At 37.6% G+C, this 23,465-nt stretch overlaps 1 protein-coding gene across 1 annotated transcript in view; it reads right to left on the reverse strand.

The window, feature by feature from the left end:
- The window catches only part of LOC119809294 (probable C-mannosyltransferase DPY19L2), a 119,773-nt gene that overhangs the window by 18,456 nt on the left and 77,852 nt on the right, over positions 1-23,465 (reverse strand). The window contains 3 exon segments of the mRNA XM_038322147.2: positions 11,124-11,170; positions 13,934-14,006; positions 17,963-18,072. Of these exon segments, the coding sequence (XP_038178075.2) occupies positions 11,124-11,170; positions 13,934-14,006; positions 17,963-18,072 (230 nt within the window).

The following is a 23,465-nucleotide window of genomic DNA, read 5'->3' on the forward strand; positions in this document are numbered from 1 at the left end:
TTATCTTCGCAATCTGGGAGCTTAACATGCAGCAACCTGCCCAAAGATACCAATGGACAATCTTACCCCAAAGAATGAAAAACAGTCCTACTATTTGTCAGCTCTATGTTTCCCAGTCATTTTACAATGTTCCCAATGATGTCCATTACATGGACTACATTCTGCTGCTCAATATCTAAAAGGGTATCTTCGCCACTCCTTGAATGTTTGGTCACACTCAACCTCTGGGTGGCCCCTGAAAAGCTCCAGTCTTTTCCTCCTTATGCTTTCCTAGGATTTGCAATAGCTTGAAAATTACACCTCTTGTCTTTTAGCCGACATTTGAGGACCAATACACCTTGGCAGACCCCCAACAACTCTGTGGCTCTATTGACTTAAATTGCTTTTGCTCATTTTGGAGTGAGAGATGAACTCCTTGTTTCCTCTACTTGATCTGCTCCTTGGCAAGGATAAGGCTCACATTTGTAGGGTAACCTCCCTTCTAACTGTAACGTCTTTAGTTAGATACAAGCCTCATAGGCCTCTCCTAGCAATCATACTTTGTACTACCATAGGTATTTTGGGAGCATTTGGCAATCAGGCTTTTTAATATGGATACATAAAGTGTTCTCATATCTACAAAAAAAAAACCATATCAAAATTTGAAATGATCTTTTGCCTCGCCCTTAAGGTACAAATGCTGGCCTTAAGGGCTATTTATTTTGAGGCAGGTTTCTCAGTAGTTATAGAGCCTGTCCTGCAACTCACTTTGTAGACCCTGCTGGCCTCAAACTCACAGAGATCCACCTGCCTCTGCCTCCAGAGTGCTGGGATTAAAGGTGTGTGCCACCACTGCCTGGCCCTTTTAAGGGCTGGTAGTCAATGAGGCAAGCCAATCTAACACAGACACAGTCCAATTGCTGCATGCCCCTGAGGCGGGGTCTATAAGGCCAGGGCAATAGCTCCCTGCCTCCTACTGAGTACACTTCATAAAAATAATTAAAACGAGTGAATATGTAGGAGGAGACTAACAACCATGTCAGAGCCAGTCAAACATGCACATTAGTAATTTAAGAGTCAACCAGAATTCTGCTGCAATGCCTGGAGACCATTGATGTCATGATGACCTGGATCAGAGAGAGAGAGAGAGAGAGAGAGAGAGAGAGAGAGAGAGAGAGAGAGAGAAAGAGAGAGAGAATAATGCATTCCAGATTGGCACCACCCCTGGGTCCCGGAGGGAGTATAAGAGGCCTGTCCATACCCTCAATAAAAGTAGTCGACTTTTGCTTTTACCTGGCTCCCAAAGTCTGTGTTGTTGATTCTGCACCTTCTAGACCCCTCCCCCAAGATGCTACGCATCCCTTGCAACAATTGGGGACATTTTATATCAGCGTTCCTAAGCATGAAGCTGTGGTGTTTATGTTGTTGCTATTTTATATTTTTCCCCATGCTGTAATCTTCTTGAACACTGTAAAGATTTGTCATTCAAATTGGTTTAATAAAATGCAGACTGGTCAGAAGCCAGGTATAAAACATAGGTGGGTCAACCAAACTAAAGATGATGGGAAGGAGAAAGGTGGCTTTGGGAGATGCTGGCCAAATGCAAAGAGAGCAAGATCAGCATGCCATATTGAGTAAAGGTACTTCCATGTGTCAGAGCATAAATAAGGAATATAGGTTAACTTGAAATATGAGAGTTTGTTTATAAGCCTGAGCTACTACTGGTCAAGCAGATAATAAATAAATGAATAAATAAATATAAATAAAAATAAATAAATGAATAAATGAATGAATAAATAAAATCTACTGAGGAAATCTGCATGCATGGATTACAGCTGGGCCAAGAGAGGCTCTATATATACTACCAGAGGTAGAGATTTAGAGATTTGGGTACCCATGATCTTTGGGGCCCAAATGATTCCATAATGAGCACCATTTACCAGACACAGAGCTCCAGTTTGAAATATTTTGGGTGCTGTGTATTAATCTTGCATTGGTTAAGTCTGTTTTTGTTATGACCCTACTCCTCAGTTTGGGAATGGGATCTTTTCTTCTGTGCCAGTTTCTGTTAAACATATATGTTACAATGTTTATGCTGTGGAATATTTATCTTAATGATACAAAGATGTTTTGCATTCTTTTCTGTTGCATTTGTTTAACCCTGTGAAGCTGTGATACTTTGCCTGCCTAAAACACCTGATGGTCTAATAAAGAGCGGAATGGCCAATACAAAGGCAGGAGAAAGGATAGGTGTGGCTGGCAAACAGAGAATAAATAGGAAAATTCTGAGAGAAGGAGAAGGACAAGACAGAGAGAAGAAGGGACAAGAACAAGGAGAGGAGGGCACTAGGGGCCAGTCACCCAGTCACCCAGTCACCCCACCAGTCATGAAGCAAGAGTGAAGTGGGATTACAGAAGAAGGAAAAGGAAAAGGTCCAGAGGCAATTAAATAGCTGGGTAATTTAAGTTAAGAAAAAGTGGCAAGATATAAGCCAAACTAAGACTGGACATTTATAAATACTAAGAAGGCTCTGTATGGATTTATTTGGGAGCTAGGTGGTGGTCCCCCAAATACTAAAGAGCCAAAGAATTGGAAAAATAACATTTTGGCATATGAACCTGGAACCAAATTTTCAAAAGATTCAAAAGAATAAAAACAAACAACATTTTGGCACCTATCATGTGACTGAATTTTCATGTAAGGTCTAAGAAATCTGGGAAAAAAAGAAAGACAGAAATACAGACAGGAAGGAAGAAGGAAAGGAGGGAGGGAGGAAAGGAGGAACGAAAAGGACATGGCTCCCCTAAGAGATGCTGCGGTTCAACTGGCAGCACTAAAGAGAAACTAGAAATGGCAAGGTAAGCAAAAGCCACTCGTGGCAATGCAGATACTGACTTCCATGCTGAATGAAGTTCTCAGTTACAAACGTCACTGTGAACTTTAGGCTTGGCTTTCTCAACCCAAGAAGTGGGCCAAGTCAGTCAACAAAGCTTCGCAGAGGTCCTAGCCTCACTGCTTAGCAGCTTTTTGCTCATTTAGATGAAAAAAAAAAAAACCTAAAAAATATGCAGTAAAAGAGATCCAGATGGATAAACCTGGTAACAGGTTCCAGTGTGTTTTACAATGTGTGTAGGTTTTTGTTTTGAGGTTTTTTTTGGTTTTTCGAGACAGGGTTTCTCTGTAGCTTTGGATCCTGTATTGGAACTAGCTCTTGTAGACCAGGCTGGTCTTGAAATCACAAAGATCTGCCTGCCTCTGCCTCCTGAGTGCTAGGATTAAAGGCGTGCGCCACCACTGCCCAGCTCCCAATGTGTGTAGTCTTAAGAAAGAAATGAAAATAGGTATAGACAGTCACAGAAAGAAATGAATAGTTTATAAAAATAAAGACTTTATAGAGAAAGTAAGAGTAATATAGAAGAAAAAAATCAGGCCGAGATGGGAAATACACAGGGAGTCTGGATCCTCTATGGTACTGTATTGCTGTTGAGTTTTTTGAATGCTGATGGGAAGGGGACACTGCTGAGAGACATGGGACTGTGAACCAGACTGCAGGTTGAACTAACCCAGATACTTAAGAATACAAAACTGTATTTGTCAAAGGGAATTTAAAAATCCTTTGGAGAATGGGTTTTGATTTTGTTCCCACAGAAGACAAGAGGCTTTTGATTCTTTCAGGAATGAGTTCAATCAAGATTGATCAGGGGAGAACTCCTGAATCTTGACAGGTGATATCTATCAACAAAGATTACAGTTTGTCTTCCCAGGAATTGCCCATTATCTCAAATTTTCTCAGGGACCCTTAAAGATGTTTCACCCACAGACAACAGAAAGTAGTCTAGAGAAGAGGACATCCACATTCCCAATAAGTGGTATGGGTTGCGGTTAGTTATTTGGTGGGTTATGGGCGTTTGTTATAATTTAGGGGAATATAAGCATATAAGTTAAAAAGACAACTATTAATCTCAGATATTTTACATTAGCATGGATTTTGGGACATGGATAAAAATTTAATTTAAAGTTAATTTTGTTACACTGTATATGTGTTTCTACTCTTGTTTGTGGTTTATGTAGTAGCTCATTTAAAATGCAATATATAATTAAGAAATGTGGTTAGTAGTTAATTTATAATAATCAAATTATAGTCACATTAGGTGTGTTTTCAAGTTTAAATGGGTATATTTTAGATAAATAGATGCTTTTTAAACATTTCAAAGACCTACAGAATATGTTATTTAAGATGTTTAATAACCCATGGCTTTTCATGACAATGAGACACAACTGCTCCTGGAAGCACTAATTAATTCATAAAAGGAGGATGAACATTGAAAAAACTCCATAGGACTCAAGCTATTTGGACAAGATTAGCCATTGGAGGAAGAAACTGTTATTTCCTTGGTTGCTTGACTAGGTACAGTGCAAACTGGACATACAGAACTCACAGGAAAGTGACTGTTTAACTTTGCCAAACAATGTAGAGCAGTCCTTCAAAATTCCTGATTTATGGGAGCGTCTGCCAACATTCCGCAGGACACACAGGAAAGTTACTGCTGAACTTTGCCAATATAAGGAAGACCATCCTTCAAATTTCCTGCTTCACTGAAAAGTCTGTCAGATAGTCTGGACCTGTAGGCTGAAGATAGATGCCCCAATATTGCAGAGAAACTTTGAATGACTGTCCAGGAAGCAAGATGTCTCTGTTGTCATGTAATATCACATCTTTCTGGGGACTTTGAAAGAGTTAAAGACTAAACAGAGTTGCTGCTTTCCTTGGTTATGATAGAAAGTAAATTAGATACAAAACTTGGAAATCACTAAGATGAGAAGGATGGTGAAGTGTTTTCTCTGAATTTTCTAAATACAGATGGATTAAATATTATAAACATAATTTTTCCTTGCAACTGTTTTGTTTTGTTAAAGTTAAAATTTTTCATTTTTATTAATACAGAAAGGAGTGTAGGGTAAAAGAGCTAGCCTAAGAAACCTACCCTGACCCTAAAACCAGAGCTAGTGAAAGAAACACTTAAGCCCTGAACCCAGAACCAAAGAAATATAACCTGATCCTAAAACCAGAGCCGAAGAAATATACTTTGGCCTTGGAACCAGAGCCAGTGAAAGAAGTATACCCTGGCCCTGAAAATGGAGCCAAAATGCTAAAAAAAATAAAAGGGTCAATGAAAGAAATGCAGTTTGAAAACTGAAAATAAAAACCACTTGATCATCTCATTAGATGCCAAAAAGGCTTTTAACAAAATACAAAATCCCTTCATGATAAAGGTCTTGGAGAGAGCAGGGATACAAGGAACATGCCTAAACATAATAAAGTCAATATACAGCAAGCCAACAGCCAACATCAAACTAAATGGAGAGAAACTCCCAACAATCACACTGAAATCAGGAACAAACGAGGTTGTCCGCTCTCTCCATATCTATTCAATATAGTTCTTGAGGTCCTAGCTAGAGCAATAAGATACCAAACGGAGATCAAGGGGATACAAATAGGAAAAAAAGGTCAAACTCTCACTGTTTGCTGATGATATCATAGTTTACATAAGCAACCCCCAAAATTCTACCAAGGAACTTCTACAACTCAAAAACACTTTCAGTGAGGTAGCAGGATACAAGATTAACTAAAAAAAATTAGTAGCCCTCCTATACACAGATGATAAAAGGTCTGGGGAAGAAATCAGAGAAACAACACCCTTCATGATAGTCACAAAAAGCATAAATATATCAGAGTAACTCTAACCAAACAAGTGGAAGACTTGTATGACAAGAATTTTAAATCTTTGAAGAAAGAAATTGAAGAAGACACCAGAAAGTGGAAAGATCTACCATGCTCTTGGGTAGGCAGAATTAACATAGTAAAAATGGCAATCTTACCAAAAGCAATACAGGTTCAATGCAATGCCCATCAAAATCCCAGAAAAATTCTTCACATACTTCGAAAGAACGGTACTCAACTTCATATGGAAAAGCAAAAAACCCAGAATAGCCAAAACAATACTGTATAATAAAAGAACTTCTGGAGGCATCACAATCCCTGACTTCAAACTCTACTACAGAGCTACAGTACTGAAAATAGCCTGGTTTTGGCATTAAAACAGACAGGAGGCCGGGTGGTGGTGGCGCACGCCTTTAATCCCAGCACTCGGGAGGCAGAGGCAGGCGGATCTCTGTGAGTTCGAGGCCAGCCTGGTCTACAAGAGCTAGTTCCAGGACAGGCTCTAAAAAAGCTGCAGAGAAACCCTGTCTCGAGAAACCAAAAAAAGAAAAAACAGACAGGAGGACCAATGGAACCAAATAGAAGACCTGGATATTAATCCACATACCTTCAAACACCTGATTTTTGACAAAGAAGCAAAAAAATATCAAATGGAAAAAGAAAACATATTCAACAAATGGTGCTGGCATAACTGGATATCAATATGTAGAAGAATGAAAATAGACCCATATGTATTACCATGCATAAAACTCTAAGTCCAAATGGATCAAAGACCTCAACATAAAGCCAGCCACACTGAACCTTATAGAAGAGAAAGGGTAAGTACACTTGAATGCATTGGCACAGGGAATCACTTCCTAAATATAAACCCAGTAGCACAGACACTGAGAGAAACAATTAATAAATGGGACCTCCTGAAGCTTTAAAGCTTCTGTAAAGCAAAAGATATGGTCAACAAGACAAAATGACAGCCTATAGAATGGTCAAAGATCTTCACCAACCCCACATCAGACAGAGTTCTGATCTCCAAAATATACAAAGAACCCAAGAAATTGGTCATAAAAAGAACAAATGATCTAATAAAAAAAAAGGAGTACAGACCTAAACAGAGAACTCTCAACAGAGGAATTTAAAATGGCTGAAAGACACTTAAGGAAATGCTCAATATTCTTCATCATCAGGAGAAATGCAAATCAAAACAACTCTGAGATTCCATCTTACACCTGTAAAAATGGCTAAGATCAAAAACACTGATGACAACTTATGCTGAAGAGGTTGTAGGTTAAAGGGAACACTTCTACATTGCTGGAGGGGTTGACAGCCCCTTTGGACGTCAGTGTGGCCTTTTCTCAGAAAATTAGGAAACAACCTCTCTCAAGACCCAGTAATATCACCAGCCTACAAACCACAATCCCAGATAATTTAGACAGCAATGCGGACACTAAGAGAGACTTACATAGATGTAATCTACGTGGGAAGTAGAAAAAGACATGATCTCCTGAGTAAATTTGGAGCATGGGAACCTTGAGGGAAGTTTGGAGAGAGGCAGGGAAAAGGCAGGGAGGGGAGCAGATAAAATGTAGAGCCCAATAAAAATAATAATAAAAGAAAAAAAGAAAAATTATAATCACAAAAGACAATCCTATTCCCATTAATTAGAAGACTTCATATTGGTAAAATGTCCATATCATCCACATTAACATACAGATTCAGTACAATATTAAAACCATCATGTACTTTTTGAATAAAAAGAAATAATCAGCTCTAAGTATGAAACCACAAAAGAACACACATAGCCAAATCAGTTTTGTGCAGGAACCACACTTCCTGTTTTCTATACAGAACCACAGTATCAAACACAGTATACCACCAAGGCTCAAGGCACATCGCAGAAGAGGGTTGAAAGCTCATAAGAGCTTAAAGATAGGAGGAGAGCTATGAAATGCTATTCTAGACATAAAGTGGCAGTTGCACACACAAACTCAAATCAGGTGATGTTACCTTCACAAAACCTATTTGAAATACAATCAATTAAAATGAATCAAAGACCTCAATATAAATCTGACCTCACTGAAGCTGATAGAAGAGAAAGTGGGAAGTAGCCTTCAACGAATGGGCACAGGAGACCACCTCCTAAATATAGCACCAGTAGCACAGACACTGAGAACAACAATAAATAAATGAGACCTCCTAAACCTGAGAAGCTCTGTAAAGCAAAGGACAGTCAATAAGACAGAAAGGCAGCCTAATGAATAGGAAAAGATCTTCACCACATCAGAGAGAACCTATCTCTCAAATATATAAAGAATTCAAGAAATTATACATCAAAATTCCAAATAATCCAGTTACAAAATGGGTACAAATCTAAACAGAATTCTCAACAGAATCTCAAATGGCTGCAAGACACTTAAGGAAATGTTCAACATCTTTAGCCATCAGGCAAATGCAAATCAAAATGACTCTGAAATATTATCTGATACCAGTGAGAATAGATAAGATAAAAAACACCAATGATAGGTCATCCTGCAGAGGATGTGGAGTAAGGGGAACACTCTTCCATTGCTGGTGGGAATGCAAACTTGTATAATCACTCTGGAAATCATTATGGCAGTTTCTCAAAAATGTAGAATCGACCTACTTCAGGACCCAGCAATACCACCCTTAGGCATATAGCCAAAGGACACTCAAAGACTACATAAGACTACATACTACAAAGACATTTACTCAACTATGTTCATAGCAGTATTATTTGTAATAGCCAGAACCTGGAAACAACTTAGATGCCCCTTGACCAAAGAATGGATAAAGAAATGTGGTACATTTGCAAATGGAGTACTACTCAGCGGTAAAAAAAAAAGGAAATCTTGAAAATTGCATGCAAATGGATGGAACTAGAAAAAACTATCCTGAGTGAGTTAACCCAGACCCAGATTCATTCATTAGTAGATACTACCTGTAAACCAAAGGATAAAGAGCCTTTAGTCTACAACTCCATAGAAGCCAAGTAACAAGAAGAACTCTAAGAAACATATATAGATCCCCCTGGGAAGGGGAAATAGACAAGATCTGCTGAGAAATTTGGGAGCTTGGGGAAGGGGGGAATGAGAGAAAGAGGAGAGAAGGGTAGGGGAGAAGAACTTGAGGAAATGGGATAGTCAAGAAGGGAACGGACAGAGATAGAGAGCAAGGAAAGAGATATTGATTGAGGGAGATATTATGGGGCTAGCAGGAAACCTGGCACTAGAGAAATTCCCAGGAATCCACAAGGATGGCCTCAGCTAAGTCCCTAAGTAATAGTGGAGATGGTGCCTGACCTGGCCTTGCCCTATAGTCAGATTGATGACTGTCTTAAATGTCACCATAGAACATTCATCCAGCAACTGATGGAAGCAGAGGCAGAGATCCACAGTGGAGCAACTGACCTCCCAAAGTCCAGTTGAAGAGTGGGAGGAATGAGAATAGGAACAAAGAGGTCAAGACCATGATGGGGACACCCACTGAAACAGTTTACCTGAGCTAATGAGAGCTCACCAACTCCAGTCAGACAGAGAAGAAAACAGCACAGAACCAAACTATTTCCCTCGGAATGTGTGTGACAGTTGTATGGCTGGGGCAGACTGAAAGCAATCTATTTTCAAGAAGCAAAAGTAGAGGGTGAAAAGTATTGGTTGCCTTGAGTCTCAGACTTTTGCGCTGTGTTTGAATTACTAAAGACAACAAGTACTTGAAGACTGATGAGTGTGTTTTATATTAAGATGCCATGAGTGAATGGGAACAAGAGATAATGTCTTAAAACTGATATATTTGGGGGATCAAGTTGATCAAGTTGTGATGATTCAGATTGCCATCTTGACAATATTTAAAATCACCATGGAAACAAACAAATCATTGGAATGTCTATGAGAGATTTCTAGAACAGGTTAATTACAGTGAGAAACCCCCTCCTAAATGTGGGTGCACTATTACATTGCTGGGTAACACAAAGGAGAAGGCCTGAGGTGGACGAGCGTCACCACTCCGCTTTATGGCTGTGCAGGCGGTGGTCCACTGCCTCCTCCCTGTGACCATGATGGACTGTGTCCCCTAGAAAATTAGTACAATAAACCCTCCCTGTCTTATGGTCTTTTTGTTACAGCAATGAGACCAGTAACTACCACAGTGATCTCTGTGTACAACAGGAAGCTATCTAAGGCATTTTGAATAGTTTTCTCTTTTTTATGTGGAGAATATTTGTAACCAACAAACGAACAAAGAATACCAGAAAGTTTTATATAGTCTTGACTATATAGACATTTCAAAAATTCACATATACTAGGAATTCATTCCTTGCTTCAAAATAGATATGGATAGTATATATAAAAGTTTATTGTCTAAGAAGAAATAAGTCATTAAGAAAAAATATAATAAACAGATCTTTCAAGATATAAAACTTTACTTTCAGATATGTAGTCAATGAAAGACTCCCCTATTCTGAGTTACTGCCTTCCACCCATTTGCCCTCACAAGCCTTTCTTCTTCCACATTTCATCATTTGCCAGTATCAGAGGACAGTTTTCACATCTCTATCAGTTAGGGTTCGTACGGTAAAATGTTCCACGTCCCTTCATGCATTCTTATGGGAGGTATAATCAAGGACACTTATTTAGCACAACACACATCTCCAGCTTCCATCTGACCCACACGAAACAGTGTGCTTATTAGCACCCTGGTTTGGAAACCATTGCAGCAAGTGCACTCGAGGTCTTAATAGCTTCACTGACAACCACAGAAAATCTGCTAATAAAAACACAAGCATAGAGTACACAAGGCTTGAAAGAACACTCAGCATGGCTGGTACAATATTTCTGAAAATATAACCTATCTAAAAATTAAAAGTTATTAAGTAAAATTAACTGATATAACTGCTATTATTAAACATAGTTTGAAATAACATTTCTTCAGAAGGTATTTTTCTGTTATGTGTGATACGAGTTATATTTCATTGGCCCCAGTCTGTGCCCTGATTATAACAATTTTACTGAAACCACTAAAGATGTGATACGACAAATATTTTAAGAAATAATATTGGTAAAACATATAACATTTAATAGTTATATAGAAATATAACAGTTATTTCTTTTCTGAAAGTTAAAAATAATGATGGCTCAAATAAAACAGGTTATTTGTTTATGAACTTTAAACTCTCATGATATATATACAAATTAAGTAAGTTTAAAATTTTAATTATTTCAAAACATAAATATATCTAAAGCAATTTTGAATATATAGTCTAAATCCATAGGAGTAACATTTTTAAAAAAAATAATTTTTTATTTCTTTTTGATAATAATGTTGAAGTAAGCAGTCATTCAAAAAATTAATATTTCAATAAGTTACTTAATAATGAACATGGTATGATAAAAAAAACTCTGAAAGAATTACCTTAGGTAAGTGTTTGTACATAAGACACACATGATATCACGAACAACCTGTAAACAGAATCAATCAAAGAGACTTTATGACATACTGTGATATATGGAAACGTGGACTCATTAGTATAAACCTCCCGTACCACCAAGGTTCTTTTCCTTTGCTTTCTTCATTTGTTTTCTTTTGTCTTTTTGGATATGAATGTGTCCCTTGCCTAGGTCACCCTGGAACTGATGATCCTTGTGACTCAGCCTCCACATCCCGAGATTACAGGTGTCGCCATGAAAATCACCTTCTTCATGTTAAAGCAAGCCTCTGTAATAGATTGCTCCCAGCTTTAAATCATAAACTTAAGATAGCAGCTTCATGGTGTATTCAGTGGAATTGGTATAGTAAATCTTACGTCTATTTCAGCTCTAAAGCACTTAGCTCTGGTAATGTGAAGAGCTACTCATCCACTAGTACTTAAACTGTTTTAGCTGGGCAGCGGGGGGGGGGGGGGGGACAGATTCCCTAAAACCTCTACCATGCACTTTAGCCTCCACATCCCTCTCTTCCTGGTTCTTCATCTTCCCTGCTCATTTGTATTCCTGTTTTACTCCAAACTCTAGGTAATTATTAAATAAGTTATTGATCCATCTGCTTTCTTGACTACTCTTTAATTCAAGGTAGCTGCTATTGGAGGATTATTAGTTCTCACAAGAAAGTACCAGATGATGGAGAGGGAAGGAGGAAATGTGTAAACTAAGCTGGACCACAAAGAATTTACCATGTAAACAAAAGAATCCATGGATACCTGAAAGTTTGTACTTCATAAAATATTAACTTATAACTCAAATGAACATGTAAATATAGATAGCTAAATAGCTAATTAATCTTTAATTGAAATAAAATTTAAATATAGAAATGTTAATTTCATGTATTAATTTAAGAGAATGTTTCTTAGAAAAATATTTCAAATACAAGGAAAACGTAAATGTAATATTAATTTAATATGTATCAAATAATATATATAATTCTAGTTACATATTCAGACATTGACATTTTATTTATTGATATTTTATTTATTGATATTTTATTGATATTGAGGATATCGATAAAAATATCAGTTTCTAGGAATTTAATATTTATGCTTTCTCAGTAGAATAATATTACATACATCATCCTCCTTCTATGAGGTTCTTTTATACAAGTGAAAATCTAACTGAACATCAGCTATATCCATGAAGTGGAAAAATAAGCCATGCAAGGAAAGGTAAAAATGAAGAGTTGACAAGGAAACAGAAAGGAGTGGAGCTTTAGTGGCTACAGGTGTGTGTCTGTGTAGGTGTCTGTGTGTGTGTGTAGATATGTGTTTATGTACACACCAGTTTAGGCTTTGTAATATTTGAATGCTAATAAAATATTCGAGAGTATCTGTGTTTGATAAAAAAAAATAGCATAGCTATCCTCTGCTGCATTGAATACCTCTTCATTCAACAGTTAATTCACGCCTTAGTCTCTAAGTTTATTTTGAGCCTGGCAAGAATGCCATGGTCTACTTTGACAGAGTACAGAACACACACTATACAATATCTTCACTTTGAGCATGGTAGACCAGGGCACAGGAGAACAATAGCCTTCTTGCCATCTAGCTCATTCATCTTCCCCTCCCTTCTGACTGCCCCAGTGGAAAGGAGCCAAGTCAGGTGTAGACTTGGAGGGCGGTGCCTTCTTTATTCAAATGACTACTCATACTCTATGCTGAAAGACAGGGAGAAGAAATGGGGCATAGGGACTACATGGAAAAGACATGCAATTTTTTACATTAAGTACATAAAACTCTTTCAACTGGACCACAACTGGAATTGTGGGTAAGGAATCACGTTATAGCTTCTGCTGAACATGGAAGAACAAACCTAGGTTGACTTAAGACACTACTAACAATATAAATAAAATTGGCTCCTGTATGCTAAAAGTGTGGTAGTGCATGCCTTTAATCCCAGCACTTGGGAGGCAGAGGCAGGCAGATCTCTGAGTTTGAGGTCAGCCTGGTCTATAAAGTGAGCTCCAGGACAGACAGGACTATTTCATGAAAGAAAGAAAGAGAGAGAGAGAGAGAGAGAGAGAGAGAGAGAGAGAGAGAGAGAGAGAGAGAGAGAGAGAGAGAGAGAGAGAGAGAGAGAGAGAAACAAGGAAGGAAGGAAAGAAGGAAGGAAGGAAGGAAGGAAGGAAGGAAGGAAGGAAGGAAGAAAATATACTAATATACTAAATATACTAAAAGTAACCATGAGGATTTCTGTCATTAAAGTCTTAAACCATGAAAATATGCTAGTGAAAATTTAAAGATAGTTTCTTTTAACATGGTAAGGTCTTTTGATGTAAAAACTGTATGTGTAAGGAAAGATTGTTTTGGTGGTTCTGTAGCTTTCTCCTATTGCACTGCACATTTACTCAGAGTAGAATGAAGACTTTGAATGTGCTCACACATACTTCTCACTCATGCCACACGACTATGACTTATTCTTTAGCTACTTGTGCGGTTGTTTCACACCGCAATGCTTGGTCAGGGGAGTGGCCATGTTTGGCTTCTCCATCATGCTTTCAAATAAATGCAATTCTTTACATATAGTCAGTGATTGGTAAAATCACCTTTGAAATAATAAAATAAAGCATCTTTAATAGTGTGATTTTTAAAGTTTAATACTAAAAACCCACCTGAATAAAATTATTTAGACAGACTACAAAGAATTAAACCTAAAAGTAAGAAGGATTTGAGCAATTAACATTAATCTATTATAGTTTTTTTCTTGAAACCACAAAAGCGATACATCTTTACATACCTTTTTAAAGATAAAGTACGTAATCACTATAACAAGAGGAAGCAATAATGTCTTGGTGTATCTCAGTGGGAGTCTAAAATACAGCAAAAGATTCAAAATGGTTAATTATGAAATTTACTTTGAAGCAGTAAATATGTCAAACTGAGTGTCATAATGATATTTACTACAGTTTAAATTTTCTTGTCTTTAAACAAATTTATGCTTATTAATTTCCAAAGAATTAAAATAATTAAAATGGTTAAAAACCATTCAATGAAGACAATAGCCTAGAAGGTGTTCTATGACCTGGTTAAGTGGAAAGCTTCAAGAGTAATAGGCTCTACTCCAAGGCTGAGAGGGCCTTCAGAAATTTACAAAAGTGGTGAAAGACCAGTTGAGGTGTGCTGAGAACACTCTCCTTGTATGTGGTGGTTTGTGCATGAATGGTCCCCATAGGTTCATTTGAATGCTTAGTCATCAGGGAGTGGCACTATTTAAAAGGATTAGGAGGCGTTTTTAATAGAAAGTGTGTCTCTAGGGGTTGGACTTGGAGGGTCCAAAAGCCCAAGCCTGGTCCCAGTGTTTTTCTTGCTTCCTGCTATGCCTGCAGATTCAGAAATAGAACTCTCAGCTACCCTTTCTAGCATGAAGTCTGCCTGTATGCTGCCAAGCTTCCTGCTATGCTTCCCACTAGGATGATAATGGACTAAGCCTCTAAAGCTGTAAGCCAGACCCAATTAAATGCTTTCGTATTTACGAGTTTGCCGTGGTTGTGATGTCTTTATATGGCAATAGAATACTGACTAAACAATGTACCAAAAATTAACTTCACACTTTGTCGTTACCTGGTAGGGAGAGGGAAAGAAAAAGGCCCATCCAAAAGGAAGGCCATGTGGCCCTGGGTTTAAGAAAATGACTGGCAGTCCTGCCCTCCAGAAAAGCCTTCAGCCCTCACATGATTCAAATATTAGACCTGAAGTTTTGAAATTGCTTGAGGGAAATACAGATAAAATTTTGAATGCCTCAGCATAGCAAGGACTTTCTGCAAAGGATGCCAATAGCAAAGGAAATAATGCCAGGATTAACAAATAGGCTGTGCAAAATTTTTAAGTTTCTTCATGAGAAAGGTAACAATTGCCAGAGCAGTCAAGAGTTTAATATCAAATTATATGAAAGACTTAAAAAAATAAATACTAAAATATATTACTATTAATTGAACTGAATAGATAGTTGTCCAAAGAAGTGGAAAAGACAATGGGTTTAAAAAGGGGTCCATATTCATATTCTTAGCCATCTTGCTCCAGGCAGAATAGCTCTCATCAAGAAAACCGTGAGGGAACCTTCATCTGGCTATGGATGGAGATAAAGACAGAGCCACACATTGGTGCACCGAACTGAGTGCCCAAAGGTCCAAATGAGGAGCAGAAGGAGGGAAAACATGAGCAAGGAAGTCTGGACTGCGAGGAGTGCTCCCACCCACTGAGATGGTGGGGCTGATCCATTTGGAGCTTACCAAGCCCAGCTGGACTGGGACTGAAAAAGCATGGGATAAAACCGGACTCCCTGAACATGGAGGACAATGAGGGCTGCTGAGAAGCCAAGGACAATGACACGGGATTTGGACCCTACTACACATACTGGCTTTGGGGCGGGGGGCTGGCCTGTTTGGATGCTTACCTTCCTAGACCTGGATAGAGGGGGGGAGGAACTTGGACTTCCCACAGGGCAGGGAAACCCTTACTGCTCTCTGGACAGGAAAGGGAGAGGGAGTGGAGGAGGGAGGGGGGTAAATGGGAGGCAGGGAAGAGGCGGAAATTTTTAATAAAAATAAAAAAAAGAAAACAATGCTGACATGATTATGCATGCATATATCTACATGAATGATAACAACAATTAGGAAGGAGGAGCCGATGAGTTTAAACTGAAAGATGATAGAGGACATTGGATTTGTTAGAGAAATGAAAAGGATATTGTTATATTTTAATAAAACATTAATTAAGGACATTAAAAAAAGAAAACAATGCTGGCAAAGGTACAGACAAAGGGGAACTTACTGGCAGGATGGACATCAGAGCAGCCACAATAGAAACTAACAGATGTCCCTCAAATAGCTAAAAGTAGAACTATCAAAAGACCAGTACATCACATCTGTGGCATAGCCACAGAACTCTGAGCCAGCTATCACAGAGATACGAGCACACCCATGTCTGTTGTTTCACAAGTCACAAGACAGGGAGCAAGGTTAGGTTTCTATCAACAGATGAGTGGATAAAAATAATGCTATGAACATACAAAGTGGAACTTTATTCAGTAGTAGGGAATATTGAAATCATGACTTTGTAAGAAAATGGATGAAGTTGGAATTCATTTCACTCATGAAGTATTGGTGTGTTTGTTTGTCTGCTGTGTTAGTCATGAAAGAAGAAAGGGGACTATGGTAGGGGATGAATGTTTTTTGTTGGAGAAGGATAGAAGTAATGAACATATGTGTAATGAAAGTAGAGAAGCGTAGCATTTTCCATATGAATGAGCCAGTAACAGTGGGCCAGGGACTATGGAGTAGAGCCGTGGGATAGGGAATAAATAAGAAAAAATATTAGAAACTATACATATAAAAATAATTTTAAAATCTAATTCAACCCAATATTTTTATCTTAATTTGGAGATTAACTAAGAATTAATAGGCAAAAATTATCCATAACATCTATGAACCTAGATTTGATTATGCTTACATATATTTTCTTTTCTTTTAGGTGGTATTTTTCTACATATGAATAATGCTAGATTTTATGTGTGTTAATAAGTACAGGTCCTACAGTCTCACTTTCTATACTGAAAAGTTCTATTATTTTCATGACTGTTTCTTGAGCTAAGAAGAAAGTACACCAGAGTAACCACAGAAGGTAGAGAGAGTGGAGAGTGTTACCAGGCAGACAGTGCTCTACACCAATTCTCATATGAACTCACTTGACACATTATTAATTATATTTATGTGTCATATGTGCAAGAAACTCCCTCTCTGAAGTTCTACTGTGACCTGTCCAATAGATAGCTGTCAACAACAGTTTCTGAGTTAATGGGTAAGAAATAATAAAATTTCATTACTTTGTTAACTTAGAATTCATAGGTATTAGGCAAGAATAGATCCAGAGACAACATAAAGTCTAAGAAGAAAACTAAGCCTCACTCTGAGGCTGTGCACTGAAGAAGTGCACTGCACTGGGGGTTCAATGACCCATTAAAGACAATGTGCCTAGTTTTCTTCCACTGCACATAGAAAAATTATGCTACATGGTTACATCCTCTTAGTCTATGATCTTACAGCAATGCTTTAACACCTATGAGTCTGAGCCTTTTCAAAGGTAAATGACATGCCATTCTATAACTTAAATTGTATTTCTTCACTAAGAGTCACTAGCAGTTTGTCTATCTAAGCAATAACCTGTTACAAGTTTTTTATTGATTTTTATTGAACTCTACATTTTTCTCTGCTCCCCTCCCTGCCTCTCCTCTCCCCTTTCATCCTCCTCCAAGGTCCACATGCTCCCAGTTTTCTCAGGAGATCTTGTCTTTTTCTACTTCCCATGTAGATTATGTATGTCTCTCATAGTGTCCTCATTGTTGTCTAAGTTCTCTGGGATTGTGATTTGCGGGCTGGTTTAATTTGCTTTATGTTTAAACACATTTTTTAATATTTAGGGTAATAATGCAGTAAGAGTAATGTTCTTAATGAAAAAAATTTAATTTAATTTTTCTAACTGGTCTCTCAGTGGCCTGCATTAGTCAAAGCAATTTTTTTTGAATAGCTATGATTACTTTGATCAGACATTTAACCTAAATTAACTGCTTTAGCCATTATCTAGAGTTCTTTTAGAAACAGACTATTAGGCATTGATTTTATACGTACAATTGTTGAAAAATGCCACATGGCTAGCCAACCCTACAGGAAAATAGTGTAAGTTGGGTGTTTCCAAATTTGTATTTCAAACCAAATGGAAAACTAGCAAAGAACATAATCATTATATGTGCAGAGAATAAAAGAAGAACAACATTCTTACTGCTCGTTCCATGAAGTCAAATTCAGGAGCACAGGTGTATATTAAGGTATCAAAATCTGTGTATCTTAAGATTCTGGCTGCTATAAGGTCACTCAAGCGAATCTGGAAAAAATAAAGCAAAATGAATAAAAATTATATGGATAAATGATATTGCCCAAGTGTAATAGAGTAGATGAATCCAAGATGGAGAGGTGTGCCTCAACATCAAAAATCAAATATAAAAAAATGAATATATTCAGCAATGACTTATAAGATTACTGAAAATAAATAGGAATATCAAGTGTGCTGGTTATTTTTTGTCAATTTGACAAAAACTAGAGTCTTTTGGAAAAAAATAACCACAATTGAGGAACTGCTTCTATCAGATTGTCCTGTGGGCATGTCTGTGGTGCATCTTTTTAAATCAATGATAGATGCAGAGGGGTCTAGTCTACCCTAGGTAGTGCCAACCCTAGGACTTGGTTTGGAGAAGAAAGCAAGCCATGGATAACAAACTAGGAAGAAGTATTCCTCCTTGGTCTCTGCCTTGGTTCCTGCCTCCAGATTATTTGCTGAGCTTCTTCCCTGACTTTTTTCAATTAAGGACTGTGACATGGAAACAAGATTAACTCTTTCCTCTTCAAGCTGCTTTGGTCAATGTTTTATAATGGCAGTGAGAACAGTGGCATGACCATCACTGGCATAAACAATAACTTTCTAACTGGATTTAAGTCCCACCCCACAAGATACAACCCATACCTGGTACCATTATTGGTCCAAGAACTTATGGCTAAACAAGTTATAGACCCCAGGGGTGATCCTACTACTATTACACTGTCAAATAGGTATAGTATTAATACTGACTCCTTATGGCTTATTGTTATACCAATAGATCATTATGTCTCTCACAGCTCAACTGAGATAGTTCTATTTGCAGTAAATAGTGATTAACACAGAGACCCACAACTACACAAGGGGCAGAGAGTAAGAGAGTACAGAATAATTAGCTCTCCAATGTTTTAGGGATCAGTGTGGAAGTTGGTGCAAAGTGTAATAACCAGAAAAGGCAGATGACTAGAGGACAACTTTAACACAGCACGGCAGCTGCACATATGGGACACCATATACTGATATGGGACGTTCTTCTGTATGCTGCAAATATGTACTGCTTTTACTGGTTGATGAATAAAGCTACTTTGGCCTATGGCAGGGCAGAATATAGATAGGCAGGAAAGCCAAACTGAATAAAGGGAGAAAGAAGGTAGAGTCAAGAGACTCATGTCATACAGAGAAAAAAAGATTAGTGGGCTTCACACTACATGGCAGCATGGACCTGATTCCCAAAGTTGGGGCAGTAAACATGGCCCTCAGAGCTGGTGGTTAAATGTGTCTCTGACACATTGGAAAGCAAAGTGGGGTGAAGCCAACAGCCAAAGTGGCCACTTTGGTTTTAACCATGCCTGCTCAGCAGTTTAAAGCAGTGATCAGAAAGGATTACAGATACACAATAAAGACAAATTCAGACCAAAAGAAATCTCTAAATGAGTCATAGTGGATTTTAAAAATGTATGTAGGCTTGAGAGGCAGAGGAAAAAGGATAGAGACAATCTTAGATTAAGATAAAGTCCTTGAAAAATAGAACAATAAAAATTATAATAAGCCACGTAAAGAAAAATACACAGGGAGTCTGGCTTATGTATACTTAAACTATTGTGTTTTCTTTGAATTTTTGACTGTTAATGAGCTAACTGCAGAGAGATAGTTGATTGTGAGGATTGCTAAGCTAACCAACATATGTATTTTAAAGGCATCTTGACTTCAGAATTTAAGTCTAAGGATATGTTGCTTTGGAAAAGAGGTTCTGCTTTTGTTTCCATAGAAAATGAGAAGCTGTGTATTGCTTCCAGGTTAATATGGTTTGATCAAGCCAGACTCCCTGAAAGGTCTCCAATGAAAACAATGGCCCAGATGATCCAACATCCACAACAGCTTCAAAGCTACTGGCTAAGATGAACCAACCACACTAAATACCCATCAGGACTTGACCATAATCCTAAATTTTCTCAGACTCTCCATAAGATTAGCAGTGCCCCCAATCAACAGAATGAAGTATAGAAAACTACTCATAAATTCTCAAATTATTATATATAATTGTTTGTTTACATTTAAAGTGGGTTGAGTGGTCATAGTCAATCTCTTTCTGAAGAAAAATGGAGCATAGTATATAGAATGATGAAAAAGGTAGATAATTAAATCTACCATAATCCAAAAGACAACTGCTAATCTTAAAATACATTGGTATGAATTTTGGTTTATTGACACAAATTTAAGGCCAATTTTATTATATTATATATATTTTTCTACTCTTAGTTAAGGTATTATGTTTATGCTACGCATTTAGAAAGTAATATATAGTTAAGAAAGAAATGCAAATTAATAGTCATCTTTAATAGTCAAACTTATTGTCATGTTAGATAGGTTTTTAGATATAAAAAATATATTTCAGAAGGATAAGTAGTCTTCAAACACTTCAAAGTCCTACATAATATATGGCATTTAAAATGTTTTAAAATCTTCAACTTCTCTTGACAGTGAGACATGTCTGTTCCTGGCAGCACCAATTACTTCAAGAGGATGATAGGCATCAAAGCAGCTCCTATGGAGTTTTCTTTCAAAGTGGCAATGCCAGCCATTTGGTCAAGAAACTGCTCTTGCCTAGACTGCTTGACAATATACTGTATAAACTAGACATGCAAGACCCACAGAAAATGACGGCTGAACTTGCCAAAACAAGGTGAGACAGTCCTTCAGGGTTCCTGATTCACGGAATAGTCTTCCAGACATTCTGCAGGACACAGAAGGAAGTGACAATCCTTCAAATTTCCTGCTTCCCTGAGAAATCTGCCAGACACCTTAGGCCTGTAGGTTGAAGATGGATGCCACAATGTTACAGAAGAACTTTGGGTGACTGACCAGACAGTCAGCTGTTTCTGTCATTTCTTGCATTTTTTTGGAAGTCACTTGATTGCACTTCCTGTTTATTCAGGTAATATTATGTCCATCTGGGGTCTTTGATTGAGTTGAAGACTATATAGTTATAATTATAATTTTCCTTAGCTATGATAAAAGATAAATTAGATATGAAACTTCAGATTCAGAGAGATAGATAGACGATAGAGTATTTTCTTTAATTTTGCCAAATGCAAATGGACTATTATAACTGTAATTATTTCTTAATACCTGTTTTGTCAGACATAATTTTACAATGTTAAAGTTAAAACTTTCCTTTTTAATTAGACAGAAAAGAGGAAATTATGTGGGATGTCCTTCTGTATGCCGTGAATATGTGTTGCTTTTATTGGTTGATGAATAAAGTTGCTTTGGCCTATGGTGGAGCAGAATATAGCTAGGCAGGAAAGCCAAACTGAATACAGAGAGAAAGAAGGCAGAGTTGGGAAAAAAACTCAGCCGCCACTGGGGGAGCAAGATGTGAGATAACAAGCCGTGAGCCTCATGGCAAAATATAGACTAATAACAATGAGTTAATTTTGTTGTAAGAGCTAGTTAATAATAAGTCTGATTCACTGGCAAATTATAGCTAATATTAAGTCAGTGATAATTTTATTTTATTTTATTTTATTTTATTTTATTTTATTTTGGTTTTTTGAGACAGGGTTTCCCTGTAGTTTCTAGAGCCTGTCCTGGAACTAGCTCTTGTAGACCAGGCTGGCCTCCAACTCAGAGATCCGCCTCTGCCTCCCAAGTGCTGGGATTAAAGGCGTGCGCCACCACCGCCCCGCTTAAGTCAGTGATTATTTTATAAGCAGGACTGGGTGGGACACGGAAAAGCCATGGCTACAATATACAAACCCTGTGAAAGGCCAAGTCAGACCAAATCCCAGCATGGACAAGGGAGTTGGATACACAATCCCACCCCTAGCCAAGGAGTGACTAGAAACTGTTAGCTGCTGGTAGACAGAGAGGTAGTTTTTTTCTTTCCTTCCTTCCTTCCTTCCTTCCTTCCTTCCTTCCTTCCTTCCTTTCTTCCTTCCTTCCTTCATTTTTTTTTCTTTTTTGGGGGTGGTGGTGGTGGTTGTAGAGGTATTGAGACAGGGTTTCTCTGCATAACTCTGGCTGTCCTGGAATTTTGTAGACCGAGCTGTCCTTGAACTCACAGAGATCCATTTGCCTCTGTAACCTGCTAGCTCAGATAAAGGAATGCACCACCACACCCAGCTATGACAGTTTTCTTTAAGTCTGTAGCACTTAGAAATCTGATCAAGCTCCAGTGGGAAGAGGGGTATAGAAATAAAGGACACAAAACTGTGTGGGCAGTGATGTGGAGTAAATCTGGGAAGAGCTGAGGTAGGGAGGTGGGACTTGAAGTTCTCAAAGAAATAATACCAAAATACAGACATGATGAAAAGTAGAAAAAGGTCAGGAAAAAATTAGCAGAGATGGTAAGCCTGAAGCCAGTGTTTCTCTGGAATAAACTAGTTTAAGACATGTATAATCATGTAATTTGTGGGGGAAAACACTTCCAGTTCACTCTCTTCACTATACATAAACACTTCTAGATATTACAGTTTTCACAAAGCCTCATGTAGTGACTGTGTTTGGTACTTAATAATTTCAGACATTCATGTATCCATTAAACATGAGAACCCTTCTCATAGAATCATACTGCTCTGACTCAGTGTCTTGACACCATCAACTAAATGCAGTCCAGAACCCTTGCTTTCTAACACTGAAGATACAATCACTTTACTACTTTGAGATGTTTGACATGAAAAAAACTTTAATTCATATTCTCTGAGAGGCACAGAAATGATTTTAACAATTCTGACGATGATCAGTGTTTACACTAATTCAAAGAGTTTTCTTATTGACCAATACTGAAGCTTTTCTTAAAGATACCATTTATAACTTAAAATAGTCCTGAAAACTAATAATAATTTAATTAAAATACTAAAATTTCACATCTAGTGGATACCACCTAGGGAAAGTCATTTGGGACTACTATCAGACCTTTAATTGTGAATTTTTAATATACTAATTTATCATAAAATTATTGGGCTATCTTTTCACTTTATCCTGTAATGATGTGTGTTTCTTCATAGATTTACAAAAGTTGAATATAAAATATTGAATATAGAAAAAGATGAGGAATAAAATTAACAATCAGTCAAATTGATAAGTAATGTGGAAAGCTTAAATAAAGTTAATTAAAAATGTACTTTATTAAATAAAAAGTTAAGCATAATAAGGAAAAATGGTAACGCACATCCCCAGAAAACAGAAACAACAGATAAACCTATGAATCCATGTTTTCTATATCAGTAAGTACAAAATGGGGTCTGTGTACAGATTCTTTCGTGTGTGTAAACCATCTCACCAGCCATCCCTACCACCCGGCCTGTCACAGGAGCAGCGCTGCAATTAGTTGCCAAAGGAAAGGTGGTTCTGTCCTGCATGGGCCCCTACAGGACAGCTTAGACAGAGAAAATTTCATTCTA

Source organism: Arvicola amphibius, chromosome 3 (assembly GCF_903992535.2).
Source record: "Arvicola amphibius chromosome 3, mArvAmp1.2, whole genome shotgun sequence".
NCBI classification, from domain to species: Eukaryota; Metazoa; Chordata; class Mammalia; order Rodentia; family Cricetidae; genus Arvicola; species Arvicola amphibius.